General features: G+C 43.7%; 1 protein-coding gene across 6 annotated transcripts in view; it reads left to right on the forward strand.

The window, feature by feature from the left end:
- pcdh11 (protocadherin 11) overlaps positions 1–19158 on the forward strand; it is a 148824-nt gene that overhangs the window by 27183 nt on the left and 102483 nt on the right. Inside the window, exon 5 of one of the 6 annotated variants that reach the window (XM_058063962.1) lies at positions 433–18490. The exons of the other annotated variants lie outside the window; for them this stretch is intronic. Within the exon in view, the coding sequence (XP_057919945.1) occupies positions 433–516 (84 nt within the window). The 3' untranslated portion in view covers positions 517–18490. Of the gene's footprint in view, positions 1–432; positions 18491–19158 lie in introns of those variants that run through there. 6 annotated transcript variants of the gene reach the window in all.

Here is a 19158-nt window from a genome sequence, read left to right on the forward strand (position 1 = left end):
AATATGTCATTCTGTACATATCAGAGGACCCACTGGCAAGGGTCCGAAAGACTGGGCCGAAATTGTTGGCGGGGAAGGAAGAGTGCTGCCCTGGTGTGCTGGGAGACAAATTGGGAGTGACAATTGGGTGATGACTTGCTCTGATAAGTACAGGAACACAAATGCACAAACCTGTGATACCTGTAGCATTCTTCAAGGAACCCTGACAAGAAAATGACTCGATTGCCAGCCACCCCTTGAAGAATGTTGATTTGATTATTTTCTGATTCCATATGATCTTCAGCGCTCTCTTTGGAGAGCTTCTTTTGGTTCTTTGGATTTTCTGTTGATGTTGTTGAGCGCAGCCTGGCGCTGATAAGGCTACGGCTGCTCAGAGCTGGATGACGTTGTAACGCCAATCTCCCTATATCTGTCTGTCTCTCTATATTTCAGGAGACGGCACTGAAACCACCACACTATGGCACACTCTGTGGCACAGGTACAGCCCGCTCCCACAGGATTAAAATCAATCTCTAGCTCCCACTACCTAAAGAGAGAGAGAATGAGAGGGGGGGCAGGAGGGAGGAAGTGGCGAGGTGAACTACTTTACTGCCTCCGCAGCCTCAAAGCTCACCTCCTCACACAAACACGGGACACACGGAATGGAGGGGGGGGGGGGGCAGGGGGGGCTTCATGTTGTCCTGCTTGAAACTTGATCAAGATGTGCTGGAAGTATGAACTGTGATTGAGTCCAATGCTATGACCTAGCGCTCCGGCACCCACGCTGTAAAATAGCTGTCAAATACGGTCAATAGATCTGTACATGAAATATGAAACAAAAAGTTGGCAAATTTGTGTTTGGAACAATGTCTCCTCCCGGTACGTTTCTTACATGTCTTATTTCAATTTGCAATGATGCCCCGTTTGTAAGGGAGGTGCACCAAAACGTGGCCTGCTCTTGCTATTGGTTACAGGTTTACAGGTTTGGTGTTCCCGGGTGGACTGGACCATTGAAGTCTTAGTGACAACATAGAAACAACATATCGTCATCCCTCGTAGATCACGTTTAATTTTCACTGTTTGGGCTTTGAAAACCAGTTACAAACTGGTTTGTAACAAATAAATATGGTTAGAGCCCCCTAGACATAAAATAACACCCCTACAGTCACCGTTACACTTGTGTTAGCCAATATAGTAGCCATCATACGAGTAAACAGGGCATTTTAGACATAAATTAGACTTGTGCCGGTGTATGTTGGCTAGAAATGTCTTCCGGCGCTGTAGAAAAAAGCAGCGACGGCAGACAGGAAGTGACGCTGAGGGGGTCAGAGTTGGGGATTTTAGGGATTTTTGATTTTTGATATTGTGCTATTACTAGTGGTCGGTGTAGAATACCACATATTTGGGCGTCACGAAATGAGACGGTACGTGATGATTGGCTTAATGAGAACAAGACAAGACGACCTTTGAAAAATAGAAAAATATATGATAAAATAAAAATATAAAAAAATATATATTACGTCTACTAATTTAATTTCTACTAAACTCTACGTATGCTTGCGGCTCGCCTAAAGAGTGCTTACACAACACTCAACATGAACAAGAGATCCGAGCGGTCAGCTGAAGTTGCTGGTCCAATACCCCGAGGTCTTAAAGAAACACCGCCATGAAGGGTGTAGAGATACGCAACCAGTCAGAAGTTTGAAGACGCTTTATCATGTTATTGTATGAGAAAGTGTCTACAAACTTTGGACCGGTTGCGTAAGTACTTCCTGCTATGCCCACCCATGCAAAGGAGGCATCATTGGAATTAGCAACACGTGTATTGGGAATGAGCATTGTTCCAAGGGAGAAGTATAATAACATGAAACACACATTCCAAGCTTTTTGTTTTGTGTTTATGATTATATGTATGTATGTGTATTACCACAGAGTTGATGCTGTTTATATTTATTGAGTACATTTCTTTTTCTGCAAAGCTGCCTGTTGGCATTTTATTGTCTTAATTCTTTTGCATTCATTTCCACACAAGTTCGCTTTCGGAACAAATGACTTCAAATGTTTTCATGCTGCAAAGTCTGCTGGGGGGGGGGGGCTTCCCTGAGTGCATCATCCAATCACGGCGGACGCTCTTTTTCACCTTTTCACCGTCCCACATTTTTGTTGCACAAGAGCATCTGTGAGTAGAAGAGAAAGTGCCCTGCCCCGCCCCCCCGCACCCCCACCCCGCTGTCAACAACTGCGCTTCTGATCACCTCGTTGTTATTACACTGGGAGGAGTGGTCGGACACGTTTAATACTTTGGGCTAAGCCACAATCACAAGGGACCGGCCGGGGGGGGCGGGGGGGTTATAATCAAAGGCTGTTTATGTAGGGCAGATTTGAAGAGCGCTAAGCCTGACCTTTTGTGTGTCACTTTAAATTCCCAAGTTGGGAAACGGTGGAACCTCCATAAAGACATATTAGGAAAACGACTCCAGATGGAAGGATGAATCATTGGACAGGCGTTTGAGCGAGAGTAACTTGCTTGCACTTCTTTACACTTGCAGAAATATTTTTTCGCGATGACAAGAACATTGGGCACCAGACCTTGTGGCCTCTTGTTCGGAGCATCGTCATCTTTTGTACGCACATCACCCAGCAACACTATGGCACACGCCGTCCCGGTGTCATCATTTCCGAGTAGACGCCGTTTGGCAGGGTGACGTGTTGAGCATCGACAAGCGCTCATATCGAAGCCTGCGATGCGTCCGCATTCCGTACATGCAAGCATAGAATTAGGCTAATTGAAATAGGCGTCGCCAGTCTGCTAGCGATGTACAGACCGCCGGAGCGCCGCCTGCATTGTTGGTGAATGACGGAGATTTTTTTGTACCAGCAGCCCCTCTGATTTCGTGCCACGACTCAGCCGACTGTGTCTATTTTAAAGCTTTGAATTGTGTTGAGGCGGGTTGTTATTATGGAAGGAGGTATATTCATGTAATTATGGTATCAAATATATTCACTTCCGTGTAGGAGCCACAGTATGACGTATACATAGCATCTTAGCACTGTAATGATTAGATTTGCCTGATTGTCAGGGAAAAACAACAACAGAAAAAAAACACTCAGAATTTTGGAGAGCTTGTATTGTTGTAGGCCAGACGGACAACCTCATTTTGATTCAATGTGACGTACAATATGCACCTTACATGATCTTTGTGTTTGACTTTGATTTGCCAGTGTGGAGAAAACTGTAACTGTTTTATGTATGTGTGCGCTTCAAAAATTTATTAAAGTCTTTTGCATTGTATTGAATATTCTGATGGCTCTTTTTTTATTCATTGCTTGCATCACACGGGTCGTTGTTTCCGTCCCGCCCACCGCCATTCATTCTTAATCCCACTTTGGAGACCCCTGCAGCACATTGCTCGTCAGCTAACGAGGACTTTTATGGAGTAACACATGCGCACATGCTAACAAATTGTACTGTATTAACACATCCGCACATGCTAACAAATTGTACTGTATTAACATATGTGCACATGCTAACAAATTGTACTGTATTAACATATGTGCACATGCTAACAAATTGTACTGTATTAGCACATGCACACATGCTAACAAACTGTACTGTATATACATGACTAGAAAAAAGGGCACCATCAGTGAACAAGCCCATGATTCGTATGGACTTTGCTCTTTTTTCCAACATTTTTGATGTTTTTTCAAAAATCAAAGCATTTTTTGATCAATGAAAGCATTTCTGCTGTTTTGTTTTTTTTCATTTTTCAGCAATTTGAACTTAATTCTTGTACATTTTCTTCCTGTAAAATGTTTACATTATTGCCATTATGGAATTTCATTCCATTTCATTTCATAATTTTCCAGAAATTACAGTTTTATTGTGTTGTTTTTTTCTACTATGTTTCTTTACAATTTTGATATTTCAACTAAGTACCTAAGCGGGGTCCACGTGTGGCGAACGACCCACATCGGAGTCTCCAAGTACCGTAAAGTACCAAGTACAGTAAAGGCTGTTTTGTGATAAATTAAAAAAAAAACACTAATAATACGGTCGGATCCAGGCAGTGCATCAGTAATACGACAAGACGTGCGTCATGATGTACGCTAACTGGAGAAGGCATGCAAACCGAGACCAAAAAAGCTGCAATCAGGGCGGACTCTAACCAAGGTTCCGCTGTACAGCAACAACTTTTAGTAGAACGTTCTAGCAGGTTCTTTTGGCCCATTTTGCTAGCAAGTGTGAACTTGAGGCGTGTGGCATGGAGATGCGTGGTCATCCCAAGCAAGAAAATCCCAATTTCCTCCCATATTGCGACTCTTCAACACAACTCTGAGAGAAATACGGCTCATTAGGAACAGATTACAGATAAAAAGTTATGGAAATGCGGTAGAGGCTCATCCTTTGAAGCCCTCAAACGGAAGCTTTTTTTGGAATAACACCATTTGGGTTTGGGTTTCTCCTCCACGAGAGAAGATAATGATCATGTGATAATGATTAAAGCGGCTCTTGTGCTGTACAGTAGCGCTAAAACACAAGCGGGATGATGCGAGAAGGCGCCGCGCAGTAACCGCTGCTCCAACTCTGCGTTGGGGCCCATTTGATCCAAAAATAGCCACTTGAAGGCAACAAAACAAAGAATAGACAATGAGGAATGTTTAATTGCTAATCAAAGTTATTTCATATTCTCAAACGGGGGAGCTAATCAGTTCCCGCTGGGGAAAGTGTCCTTGGTGGTTTGAGAAAACGGCTCACGCTAAAGTGGAGTGATCTGGTATCGGAGCATAAATGTCAGCCTTCTATTAATAGCATCGTGTAAACCTGCCTACTTAAAAACTCCTGGTGTGGAGATCTTGGGATAGATGTGTGTCTTTGGGGGGGGGCTTTATGGCTATATTTTCCATGCTATGCAAAATGAGGTGATGGCGTTGAGCGATTCCTGATGCTTTTTCTTTAGTCAGCTCACCGTGACTTTTATCATCCATATAAGATGTAAGTTTTATATATATAAGTGTTTCCGTCATGTCTTCTTGACAATATGTGACTGTGGGAAGTGTTTTTGTTTTTTATGGGGGGTATGCTGACATATTGATCCATGACCCATGAGGACATATATTCAATTTGGAAGAGCAGCACGGAAGCCGGCACGACGCATTGTGTTTGATGACATAGTTTATAATGCAATGAAATATCAGCTATCGGAACAACAGGCCCAGCGGCTCATTGGGTTGCGGCGGTTGAGGCTTCACATATGGTCCTCATTAATTGGATTATTCTTGGGCTTTTATCCTTTTTTTTCCCCTTATTTGGCGTTGCCAGTCAGGCTGCAGCTCCAGAAGTACAATAACCAAATACTCTGGCAGTACTGCTGCACGCTTGTGGACCGTGTCTTTTAAAAGGATGATCACGTTTAGACGTGCTTTCATTTGTTTCAGACGTGCTTAATAAGATGTTTAGACATGCATAAAACAACATGTCTGAAGCATGTTGTTGTATATGTAAACATATGTATGTGTAGTAAACCTTCTTTTATTTTATATGTTTCTGTAAAGTAGGGTCTCTTATTATAAATGGAATATTTTCGTAGGTATAAACTTTTCATGGCCTTCTAAATGCAGGTTTTAACATCATTAGAGCCCTCTAGACATGACATAACACCCCTAATCACCTTTGCATTCCTATTAGCCAACATAGTACACATAATAAGAGTAAATAAGGGATTGTGTTGCTATTAAACAATAAAACTAAAAGTGGCAAGGGAGTGTTAGCTTGGCATGGTTCGTTGGCACAATTATGCCATGAAACATTACAGCACAATTACTGACACCTAGTGGCCAGTGTAGAATACTGCATGGCACTCCCGATGTCTTTTTATTTTATTTATAGATCATTTAGCCATTTTTATAGTTGAAAATGACAACAAATTATGTCATACATCTTGTAATCACACACAGTATGGTGGCAGTGTTTCTTAAAAGACATTGGATTATGATTTTGGACGACTCGCTCTGTTTTACGTACCTCAAAGAAGACAATATTTCCAAAGTACCGCAACAGTAAAAGGTTTTTACTGTACGATTGAGTACAGAGTTACCAGGTTATTGTTTTGTACCGCTTCCCACGGTAGTATGTGAATAGTATACAGTACATGAAGAATCCACCATGTTCTTGCTGGCCAAAGACCAAAGTACAGAGAAACGGAGAACAAACTATAGTATGTTGTCTACCTGATTAGTGTGGGCCTGCAAATGTACTCGCTGTGTCCCTGTGACCTTGACACTCCATCTGCCCAACCGACTTCTCTAATGAGTACAACCTAAACCAGAGAGGGCAAATATGGCAAAAAAAAAAAAAAAACAACACATTTTCAGTTTTTTTCATACTGCATTGATTTTTGGTCCCGCTGAGACGATCATTAGCCGTAGGAAGTCAACTGACAACTCAGCCGTCAGGTCCGTGATCACCTTCCTCTCAATTCCGAAGCCTTGATGTTACATATTTTAACGTTTACAGATCCAGAATCAGCTTTTGGCCAAGTGTGCTTACACAAACAAGGACTTGGCTTCGGTTAAAAGAGACGTCCACAGACACTTGTGAAGTCACTAAAGTGGGAACCCAAAGTATAAAAGCTGTACAAGCAGGAATTCAGGTGTGATGATAACCATAGCACCAGACGGTACACATGTGCCAGCTCATTACAACGGGAGCAATACAGTTAATATAAAAATACTGTATATACTGTACTCAACGATGCCAAATTTAGCATGGAGCTGAGCGGATAATGTCTTATGACTTGCATGAAAATGACCACAAATACTCGTCAACAACTAGCACATATTTAATCTGCTTATTTAGTCACATTTTATTCCATCACCAACAATGTTACAGTAACTACCGATGCCTTAAGTACTACATTCTTTAATTAATTTTACTTGACGGCTGGTTTTTGGGATACATACTACATATTCAAGTTGTGTTCTTAGTCCGTGTTGTCGGATTTTATGTTTAAATTATAGCTAAATGAACTCCTAAATCAATCATAGAGCATATCATATGGAGAGCATCAAATACAGGAAGTAGTACAGATTACTTGGATTTTGTCCATAGTGGACTAATCCTTGGATGTTCAATGATCTCATCTCAGCGATACAACTAACCGCCTTAGGTGTGCAACAACAGAGCAGTTGGCCATGGATGGGTCTGGGACGCACTTTGGGCACCCCTGCTCTGTCGGGCTGGGGTGTACGGCGCCAGCTCTGGGAGCAAACCAGCACCCCACACGGCTTGTCGGGTTTCAGGGACTGGGCTCCGAGGCCGTGTGCAGAGGGGACTGATGCGGTTTTGGTCTTTTTGAAATAAACAGGATGTTGATTGACACCTCCTTGTCATCCTGACGTTGAAATGGGATCTTTCTCGACATTCAGTTGTGTTTACGGACCAAAAGCACATTTTCGGGGGCGTGAAATGATGTAACTGCCGTAACCCGAGGACCACCTGGACTGGCTGTGGGGGTTTTGTTTTCAAATTAGAACACCATGGATGTCAACCTCAGTCATGGAATGTGTGTCTTGCTTGGCCTCAGAGGTTTCACTGTGTTCTCTTGTAAAATGTATAAATATGGAAGTTCCATGCTTTTCTTGCTTTGCACGATTAGCGAATCAGCAAGTGCGGCGGGGGCAATAGCGGCCGTCTCAGCGGGGGGCTACGCGAGACGATGCTGTCTTTCAGTCGCACTCCACTCAGGGCAACGCGTCACACAATTGGCGCACAATCACTGCCAAGCTGAATAATTCACCCCCTCCCCCGCCTCCGCCTCCGTCGCCAACACCAGCACCTCATCCTCGGCTGCGGCGGTCCAACGCCTGTTGTGTGTACAACAATCAAATCAGTGTGGAAGCGTGCCGAGTGGTTCTTTCTGAGACGCTCAGCAGCTCGAAAGCCGGTAGATTGTTTTTCGTTGATGAAACAAGGTGCGGGGATCGAAGGGACATCGATTGCTGGTGCAATCGTTTGTTCCATGTTAAAGGTGTGATCAAAACAGCGGTTGTGTGTGAGGACCACATGCGTAGCCGTTGTAGCCGCGCGAGGCTAATGTCTTTCTTTCTCTTCCAGTGAAGAGAAATCCATCTGGGTCCCTCGTCAAGGATTACAAATGCTGCTTTTTGCCTATTTTTGGCCTGCCTGTTCCAATGTTGTCGCATCACGATAAGTGAGCTTTACAAGCATTATTTATGTGACACCCGTGACATTTTCATCACCCCGTTCCCCATTTTGCCCATTTTTTCAGCAATCATGGCGGAACATTAGTTGTACTCGTGTAGCCTTACTGCTAATCCTCCTGAACACAGACACAATATCAAACAAACACTAAATTAAATGGTCCATTTCTCCTGTTGTGATTTGTTTTTGTGCGTGTAGCGGCCACGCTACAGATGGCGCATTTACATTCCGCGTACACTTGACCCCGCAGACGCAGCTTGCATTGAATTTGTCCCTCATTTCATCCTCTTTGAAGCGTACAGCCTGAAACCTGACCGGCAATCTATCATGCTGCTGGGGCTAATAAATGCACTTTTCCAACCTCGCCGCATCCCACTGTGGGTCATTGTTCAACTCTATGATGTTGTCAGTCCCGTGTAAAGCACACGCTTTCCTGAAGCATCACTGACCCGGGCCATCAATTAGGGGTACACTAATCCCTCCTGTACTGCGGTTAATTGCTTCCAGACTCAACCGTTATAATTGAATCTCCACAAAGTAGTATTCCTTACTTATATATTAAATATGTTCGTAGTGAGTGAGTATTTAAGACCGTATTTAGACATGAAATAACACTCATACTGTATAGTCACTATATGTGGCATACTGTAATAAAAAATACAATCAGATGTATTAGACATCGGTAGGACGGTAAGCGGCCATCTTTTGTGTCCCTGCAGTGATGTCGTAGCCTGCATCATGTGATGTAATCAAGGAATAATATGAGTGTAAAGGTGACTATAGGGGTGTTATATTATTTCTACTGAGCTCTAATAATATTTTACAAAGGTTTCTGATGCTCCGACTACAAAAATATTACATTTATTAATATCGAACCCTACTTTGTTGGCTGGGATAAGCTCCAGCATACGCCGCAACCCTAATGAGGATAAGCGGAATAGAAAATGATGCATGGATGGAATCCGACTTTGTGGAAATAACCCCCCCAACCCTCCCCCTTTATCTATTGTGAGAAACCCAGTATGAAGGACATTGTCATGACAGGACCCCAAAGGGGGGCAGACTGAAAGGCAGCAACTTAAGACATTGTCCAAGAAGGACCATGTGTGTTTCCTGGTTAATCCTGGTAATCCCTGAACAGATTTCCTGATTTGCCTTTGTAAAAGAGATTGGGAGATGATAAGATGGCCGTCTCCTTAGAATAGCTGATAATCTGGTTTGAACAGAGGATTCAGGCGGGGAATTTATCCTGCCTTAACATTTGCCCACTCAGATGCATCTGACGGGGGCACACGTGACCATAACCCCTCACCCACTTCCTGTCTGGGCAGACGACTTCTAGGGAGGAAAGAACAGCGCAATGATAATCAATGTTGTTTATTTTGCCGCTTGACTCTTGAAGTACTTTCAGCCAGATTATAGGCTTTTGCAGGGGATAATCGGGAGAGCACAGACAATTGCCTTTTTCCATCCTGACAGTAACCTCCCACAAAAGCGTAAAGAAGGTGATTTAAAGCAGATGCCGACACTTAATTCCCGATTAGAACCATTGCAGAGCCTTGTAAAGTTATCCGGACGACGCATAAATCGCTGCATTTTAAACTCGTCTGGTTCCAATTTGTACGACCCAAATGTGGTACCTGAAGAATTACTTTGCACTCAAAGCCTCGCTTGTGCGTAATCGAAAAACTGCTCCACCGTGAGTGGCCTTCTCCTGTCTAGCTCAAAGTGGAAATACAAAACAACCAAGTTCCAATGTATTGATACTGTTCCCTGGAACGGTCCATGAACGGATCCCCCTGCTAGTCCGGGTAGAAGTACGTATCTAGACCGCTGGTAAGGAATTACCCCTCTGAGCATTGGATGCTTGACCATGTTTGATGATGTCATTTTCATAACAAATATCACCATTGCCTGCCGGGTACTTTTGCTTGAGACCCCATTCATGTTGCATTACGTTCTTAGTCTGCAAGTGGAAAAGAACTTAAATAACTCAAAAATATCATTATTTGTCATGTTAACACGCACACAGTAAAAACTATGACATTTTTAATTCCCTTGCAAAGATGTTTTGCAACCGAACCCCCCAAAGCCGAGGTCAATTGACGTTTCAAAATGTGCCTGCATTGTTTTGGGACTGTGTTAAACAAAAAAGTCTTTTATCCTGTCATATTTTTTCATTGTATTTTTCTTATAATTTATGTGGACCCAAACTAACGCATTGTCTTCTCATGAAATATTAAAAAAATCACTGGATAGTAGGAGTACATTTACTTTTGTCCATCTTGGAAACTAAAGATGTTGTAATATTCATATGATTGCATGCATGGCTGCATCTTATCCACTAACACACCTGCAACAAAGCTTAATGAGAGCAGCTCATTAGCCAATTAGTGCCTTTGCGTGGCACGAGTGGAAAGGCGAGTAGCGAGCGAGGCATCCCATGCATTTCTTCTCTTTGCAGTTGCACAACCTTGCACAGAGCTGTCAAGCTCAATCTGGGGCACACAAGTGCACACACACACACACACACACACACACACACACACACACACATTTACACACACGCACAAGCCAGGGTCCCAAATGCTATCCTGCTCAGACTTGCACAGTGTGCAGGATTAATCCGCACATGCATAATAACCTGCTGATTTCTTTTGTGTGCTGGCTTCAATCAGGAGGAAAGCAAAGGTGCTCAAAGTGAAAGGAAAAAAAAAAAAAAAAACGAAACAAGCATTTGAAAGAAAATGTGAATACCTGAATGCTGTTGACGCATTTGTACGGGAGCCATGACAGTAGCTCCGGTTACTTCTCCACACGCGGTGATGCGGCTCCAATTCACAAATCCATCCAGGAATATCGAGGAATCATCCACACAGCCATTAGCAGGGACTAGTCGGTAAACCACAGAAGTGTTGCATGAGTGTACTCTCTAATGGACCTTTATATGCGCCCATGTTAGGGCTCTCATTTATACGCATAACAAGGTTTTGACGGAATCACTTTTCTGTGCCTGAAAGCAGCTCCGCTTTTTGTGGTCCATTTAGCCGCATAATATCCTGTTTTTATTCAACAGCGCTTGCTCACGTACAATATTCTTGGTGTGCACCTGCGATGGTGCTTCACAATAAAGCGTAAAGCTAGCCGGGCCTCTCCAGACATGAAAGCATAATAGAATCAGGGAGATTCAAGTCTTCTTAAATAATGTGTGCGGTATCCGTCCGCGGTCGTTAAGAATTAATGTGCGTGCGGTCTTCAAAAAGGAGCAGAGGCTGATTGGCGAGATCAGTGGCACAGATTATTACATGTCATTTTGACAGCTTTTGTTTCAGAGGTCTGCTGTGCTTGGCTGCTCAGACACTCGAGATGGAGGTAGATGGCTTCATGTTGTGCCGGGCCATGGATTTTAGGGCAAAACACTTGCGATGCGCTCATATTTTAACGCCTTTTTTACAATTTTCTTTTGCACAGCAGAATCATTTGGTGTGTTTCTTCTTCGACTCACATTTAAGCTGTTCTTAGTTGTAGCCTACTACTTCACAAATTACCTTTGCAAGTAGGGGCGTTACTATGTGGCTCTACGTGGAAAAACATTGGGTGTGTATATACATATATATATTACAATTATTTTTTCTTTAAAGTGGGTTTTATAGTCTGTAAATTACCGTATATGATATTAATTGTTATTCCTGGGTGCTAATTGTATTGCCATTATTTCTTCAGTTAGTGTACATATAGTACATCATACACATAATGCGGGGTACCCCAGGGGTCAATAGTGGGTCCAAAACTGTTGAACCTATACAGTATATAAATGACATCTGTAAAAGCTAGTATTATTTACGGACAATACTACTTCTGGAGCAAGCATGCTCGAGCTAATTTAAAAGCACAGATGAACTAAATATACAAAAAATATGTTTTGAGACGAACGCACTAAGTCAACGATAGTAAAAGTAAAATAATGTTATTTGGTAATAGCAGAAAGACTATCTCATCGTCATGCGTGCTATATACCAAACTAAAACGTGTACGTTAAAATAAAAAAAACAAACCATTACCATCACCACATTCTGGTTTGAGCTGTTATGTCGAGATCAAGCAGCTCATACGGTTTCTTCATTCAGTGGCGGTCTTTCATCAGCGCCACTCGAATGTGTCAGTTATTTCTGCTGTTTTGGTTAGCAAGCAACCCAATGCCGTTTAAATAGTCGGACCAGGATGTCTCCTTGCCATCTGCTCATCATCACCTTGTTTTCTCTTTGGTTTCAAGCGCTTCTATTTGCGAGCACATGTTTCGACCATCCACAGCATTCTTCCAAAGAACGTCCGGGTGGATCGCCACGGCATCACGCCCAAGTTCCCTGCATATATTACTTCAGTCTCACATATAGACCGGCGTTGCTTCTGATGGGGGCCACATGTGTTGAAGCCCAAAGGTAATGGGCGGCACTTCAGTGAATTGCGCCGACCTTATTGTATTGTGTGGATGATTGTGTTGTGCTCCCTCAGATAATGACTCTGCCCTACTTTGACTTTGAGGCACTGACCTGAAATAAGGCACACAAGTGAAACCCGAGCCTGGATGAACCTGGAAGTGATTAAGGTCACCCAGACGCATCACATTTGTTTGACCCCCCCTACCCCCCCTCGGTGACTCGCATCGACCGCTGTCTGCAAATCCTCTGGGAGTCTTTTGTGGGTTTCCTCTTCAATGCAAACATCGGCCATTGATAACATGCTCGGGGAAGGTGTCAGGATGATTAAATACAGCCATGATAGAGGACTCACATTTTTTAGCTTCCCATTGTCTTTGGGGGGGTAGAAGAAAACAACTTGTTCTCTCCTTAAAATGACATCTGGTGTGTAGATCGGGGCCAACCAATCAAAATTCAACTTGCCGCACTCTTCTGTCATCGCTGGAAAAAAAAAAGCCGTGGCAGATCTGTGCCAGAAAACAAATATTTTGTATTCATCGGCGGCCCTAAATTTCTTTACATTCTGCAAGGACGTGACAAAGAGGAAAATCGATGCACAGCACAGCTTGCCGCTACCTCTGAGTCCAATATTGCTATGCACTCACTATGAGAGCAGACTGCACAACGAGCGAGTCACAGAGGTCACAAATAATTCAATGGCAAGTATCAGTGGAACTTCACAGTAAAGCCGCCCAAAGCAGCGCGTCCATGCAGGGAAATGTGGGAGGAATCCTGCTGACTTTCTGACAGAATACGCAAATAAATCCCAGATTTTTGAAGGAGCAAAGAAGTGAATTACACTCATATTTAATTACTGATCATTTATTTATCACTGCGACTGAAAAGATTGATGTTTCCAGACTCATCGCCGTGATACATACACGCCTTGATGCTCGCGGGACGCAGGGATAACACGAGAGCACGCCGATCTCCTGAGGTTGGCACGCGCCGGGCGGATCTGCGGTGTGTTTTTGTGTCTTGCTATTCTGCTGGGGATCGGCACACGGCTCGCCGCCACCGCCGTGGCGCACGGATAAAAATGACTCCTCCTCTGGTGTGAATGAGGCAGGGATACAATAAAGTAATGAAGTCGCGCTTGCTTTTGAACTTTTCATCAGCAATCTGTCGGGATGTTCTATTTTTAGGCGCAACAAAGAAATCGCCAGGGGTGTCCGGTCTCTGGTGGAGTTATGGAATTTCATCTGCTCACAAGATTCCCACTCCTATGTGGGGATTAGTAGCCTAGTAAATGACGGGATCGTAATGTGGGGTTTGACCCGCCTACATTATGTACCTGTAGGCCCACCCGCATGGCACCCGTCAGTCGGATGCACGAATGGACCAGACAGCGATCAGTATGGGATGATTTCCGGAAAAAACAGTCTGTGATGAGCATAAAACGATAAATAATCGTAAATAATAATCGAAATAATAAATAATCGATAAATAATTAATGCGCGCTAACCACCCGACCGCCGTGCCACAAAGTCAAACATGTCTTTGTCTAAATTAAGGCAATTTTGGGTTCCTTGTTTTCATAACAGCCAGGAGGGTACAGCCAGGAATTCCGGGCCCATGGGCATTAGGGGGATCTTGGACTTGTGCTGACTTTAGCCCACCACACGGCCCCCCCGGCCAATAGCAATCATCAGAAATAAATGGGAAATATGTAATGAATCCATGGGATTTCCCTCCTGGTTGACTGTCGGGTACGGGTATGAACCCGCATGGAGGCGTCAGCAGGAAACACTTTGTCATGGAGACAAATGGAGCTGATGAATACTCAGCATGATGCTGTGGTATTTGTCATCTGGTGTTCTCCTTCTAATGGCTTCACTGCTGAGGATCCAGGTCAGTGAAGGACAAAGCGCTCGCTTGCAGAAGTTAAGAGAATACTCTTTAAAGGGCGCACTAAAAGGCAAAACCCAATTGCTGGATTTTTACTCATATCCTCTTTTACTTCCTGTTATATCCATATTACACTGAGCACGACCATTATATTTGCTTGGAAGATATTTAATTTTGACCATCCCATATTCCAGCTTCGACCTTGGCAACGTGGATTTGCTGATGCAGTGAGGTTGGATCTTTGTGATATTTCCCAGCCTTTTTGGCAAAGAGGAGGGGGGGGGGCAAAGCAACCACATTTGCCCTGTGAAGATAACGCTTCAGAGGTCATTGGGACGACTGATACTGTAACGCCCTGATCTTACTAGCATGTGAGTCGGGTCATGTGATGGTGTCCTGTGGACGATACAGGATGTACTATATACTATAGATACGTATACAGGATGTATATACTATAGATATGTATACACAGTATGTACATATATGCTATATATACGTATATACAGTATGTAGGGTGACTGCGGAGAGTGCAGAGGCTTGCCTCCCCTCATGTATTCCGACACTTAAAAGCAATCAGCCGCTACATGAAGCACACTTGAGCTTAATGAGATGCAATATACGAGCAGTAGCAACATTTCTGCTTTTACAGTACATACACGATTATGATGAATTTTGATTGACTCGGACTGAGAGGCACTCGTTCAGCAATATGTCTACTATTATGGTTATAGTTTGCACTGCACAGCATTACAGTCATTTCTATTATTCATGCTAATATTATGTGCTAACACAAAACTGAGCGTTATTGTACAGTTCATCAAGTGAGTGGATCCCGTGGGGCCATATTTTTTTTCATAGGTTTTCTGTCAGGATGCTACGGGTCAGACATTTAAAGATCTTCTGAAGCACTTAGGGATCAGTTCTCTTTGTTAAAGAAAGAAGCCTATTAAATTTAATGACTGCCGAGGTCAGAGCTCATATTTTTCTACATTTGTACTTTGAAACCAGGCACAATATTCAACCATAAGACCGTTCTCTGTTTGAGTTGTACTAGAGTTCATTTCCCACCTGGGTGTAGAATATTCAGTTAGTGTATTTCATTGTAGTGTAGTAGTATTTCATATCATCAGGATCGATCAAGAATACATGACAATGGTTGAATTCAAGAAATTAATTTGAACAAATTCATCATTTCAATAAACAAATCATGTATTTCAATATCTCCGTCGGAACATGTTGTCCCCATCGGTGGGTGCATGCTTTCCGGGTACTCCGGCTTCCTCCCACATTCCAAAAAGATGGATGTTTGGTTAACCGGAGACTCTGAATAGTGTCAGCTATGTTAATGTAATGTTCGCTGAGACACACAAGCACCAGATATAGCTGGAATAAGATGTTTTTATTGTAGACTTTCATCCAGCTAAAACTCATCTCTGAACCTCCAACGTCACTTCCTGTCCTCCCCCACTCAGCACAACACATTTACAGCAACACACCAAGGATATATTTTATTTATGCCGCCTTAAATGGTGTATGTTCTCTTATGTTGTTAACTATCCATTTGACTTTTATTTTCCTGAATTAGATAAGGTTTGTGTTTGCACTTATAGCACAACGCTGTCCGTCATGCTTATGTTGGATTTATCATAAAAAAACATAGAAAAATAGAAATCCACATGCGCACGGTGTATGGAAGTGCTTCTAAAACGTCCTTGACTACATTCCAAAACAAAGCATGGAACAGGCGGCGTGCGAACCGACACACATTCCCCAGCAACGTGAGGATTCTGGCCTTTTATCTGCTGGATTGTGTTACTAAGGGACTTTTTTTCCTCCCTCTTTTGTCTTATAACGTCAAGTGTCAAACTCATTTACATGAGCTTAAGGGCCAAGCAGAGTTAAAAGGAAAACATGGCGCTGCTATGAGGAAAATAAAGATGCCGTAAGGGCTGTCTAAAATACGGCAACAGTAAGTTGAAAGAGAAGCAGCAGGAGGAAGAGACTACAAAATGAGAATATAAGAAGGGCTTGTCACCAGTAAAACAAAGTGTGAGTGCCTCAATCGGACCAAAACGTGTGTGTCTTCACGGAGCTGGCGGACTGGCCGAAACGCTGCAATGATTAAAATTCATGAGCTATTGAAGAAGAGTGGGCTGCCAGTAGAAAAGATGGCCAAAGGATACACTGATTTTATTTTCTAATTGCCAACATGCGGAGCTATCGCTTTACCTTGGATGAAAAGCAGGCGGGTTCCCACACAGATCCCAAGTGCTGCTCACTTAAGACCGATTGGGGCCTGGATTGTGCTGGCAGGAGAATAAAGTTGGGGAAGCAAAGCGCCGTATTGGCTCAGTGCCACATTTTAAGCGAGAAACAGCTGATGTTTCTTAACTTGCAGGCGGGATTTGGAAGTTAAGCATTGCAACGCTCCACTCCTTGCGTCGTCAGATTGTCTCATTCGGCGGCGTAATCTCAGATTTACTGCGAAATAACAACGCAGGGCCTGCCTGTTCTGCAGTGTGTAGCGCTTCCCAAATCCAGAAGAGAATAACAAGAAAATCCACTGTTCGACTTTCATCCGCGCACAATATAAATAAGTAAATTATCAATTGTGCTTAAAGAGGCGTACAATGTGCAGAACAGAGAACATTGTGTTGCTGGGATAATCCCTTCCAAGATTTACCCTGATGTTGCCTTGAGGGGGAATAGAGGGAGCGAGATCTCATTCCCCCGTGTGTCTCTATTGCTCGCCTCCGTGGATACATCGCCACTATCGCGGCTCCTGATCAGCCCTGCTTAGGTACTGTATGCTGCGTCGTGTTCTTTGATATTCCAGCTAATCCATCAAGTGAAGAGATTTAGCCCCAGATTAAGGCGACTCGATGAACCTCTGACTACGTGCTGCCATTGCGCGTCGTCCCGCAGCCTTTTCTCGGTGTACTTGAACGTGTGCTTGCATGTGTGTGGGGTTGTTCGGCAAGGTGGATGTCTCCATCTCGTACGTGGGCAGGATAGCGAGATTATTGCTACCTTTGCTTCCCCGGAGCGACTCGAAAGCTTTGATAGGCGCTTTTGCGTTTCACAAATGAAAGGCAAAACACACAACCTGAGAGAGCTAGATTCTCTACAAGGATGCTTCTAGTAAGGAAATAAAGCCCGGAGTAGAAGGAGTACTTCCGTGGCACCACAATGGATGGAAGGGCCAAACACCCGGGCGGGTAGATGTACTCTGAAACTGATGACTTAGTATGTGTTCCGACCAATTTTGTTTTACTAGCTGGGATATAATGCTAAGTGTCTTAAGGAAGTTTTACAACCAAAAGAGTAGACACAAGCAAACTGCAGTGCTGGGGAGACCAGTTAGCTCAAGGTCCAGCATAAAAACCATAAGTAAGGATTAGTGTTGCAACGACCCATCATCAGTCGGGTAAAACTAACCTGTCTCAATACGGTCTAATCCCAGCTCACATTCCCTATTAGTGGGTGAACAATCCAACAAGTGCAAATGTGTGATTTATCCAAAAAGAGTGGAAGATATTCCATTCCGAACAGATGTGTTCAACCTTGTCATATTTGTTTAAAAACGGTGCGTTTGCTGTTCTTGTAGGGCTGATCATATCCATCCATCCATCCATCCATACATTGTTTTCCGCTTATCCAAGGTCGGGTTGCGGGGGCAGCAGCCTAAGCAGGAAGGCCCAGACTTCCTTCTCCCCAGCTCCCCAGCTACAGGGCGTTCCCAGGTCAGTTGAGAGGCATAATCTCTCCAACCTGTCCTGGGTCTCCCCCAAGGCGTCCGGGAGGCATCCTTTCCAGATGCCTGAGCCACCCCATCTGCATCCTCTCAATGCGGAAGAGCAGCGCTTGTACTCTGTACGTATCTCCAAGGGCCAGCCCACCTTCCTACCCGTGGACCCGGGATCTTTGGCCATGATCCCAAAGCTCATGGCCATAGGTAGAGGTAGGAACGTAGACCAAACAGGTCAGGTCCGTATTCACCACAACCGATTGATGCATCACTGCAGAAAGACCACTTCTAGAGTGGCTCAACATATCGGAATATAAAACTAGCCTCAACATAGCGGTGACTTGGAAACTATTTATTTTTTTTTACTGTGCAGCCTTTGGTCACATGACACAAACACAAAGACACACCATCATTCTTTTTTTAATGTTTTGGTCCAGATGAGAGCGTACGGAAGTCTGACCGGAGCCAATTAGTACATACCTGAGAGGTGTTGCCAAGCAGGAACGCACAAACACGCATAAACTTGGACATCTGTTTTCACTTCATGAATTCATCAGCGGGATAATTCTGTATGCACAATTGCTTGAACCAATCACGGGGAAAAGCTCCCCCCCCCCCCTTTACCAGGCTCCTTGAGTGCTGTCACTAGTTATTACAGCGTGTGCTATTTAGCAAAAGTGCATTTGCAGTTTGAAGAGCATCCCGAGATATTAGTGGTATCTAATTGCATTACCTGAAGGACTGATGGCGCCAGTTAAAAAGGCTGGCCCCAGTTCAGGCTGTGTTGAAGGCCAGCACTCCTTTCCAGGCTGTACGTCACGGGTCCGACCGGAATCTTTTGTCGACTAAGTGATTTTCTGACAGCTTTAAACCTCCACTCA

This window comes from Doryrhamphus excisus, chromosome 23, assembly GCF_030265055.1.
Source record: "Doryrhamphus excisus isolate RoL2022-K1 chromosome 23, RoL_Dexc_1.0, whole genome shotgun sequence".
In the NCBI taxonomy this organism is placed as follows: domain Eukaryota; kingdom Metazoa; phylum Chordata; class Actinopteri; order Syngnathiformes; family Syngnathidae; genus Doryrhamphus; species Doryrhamphus excisus.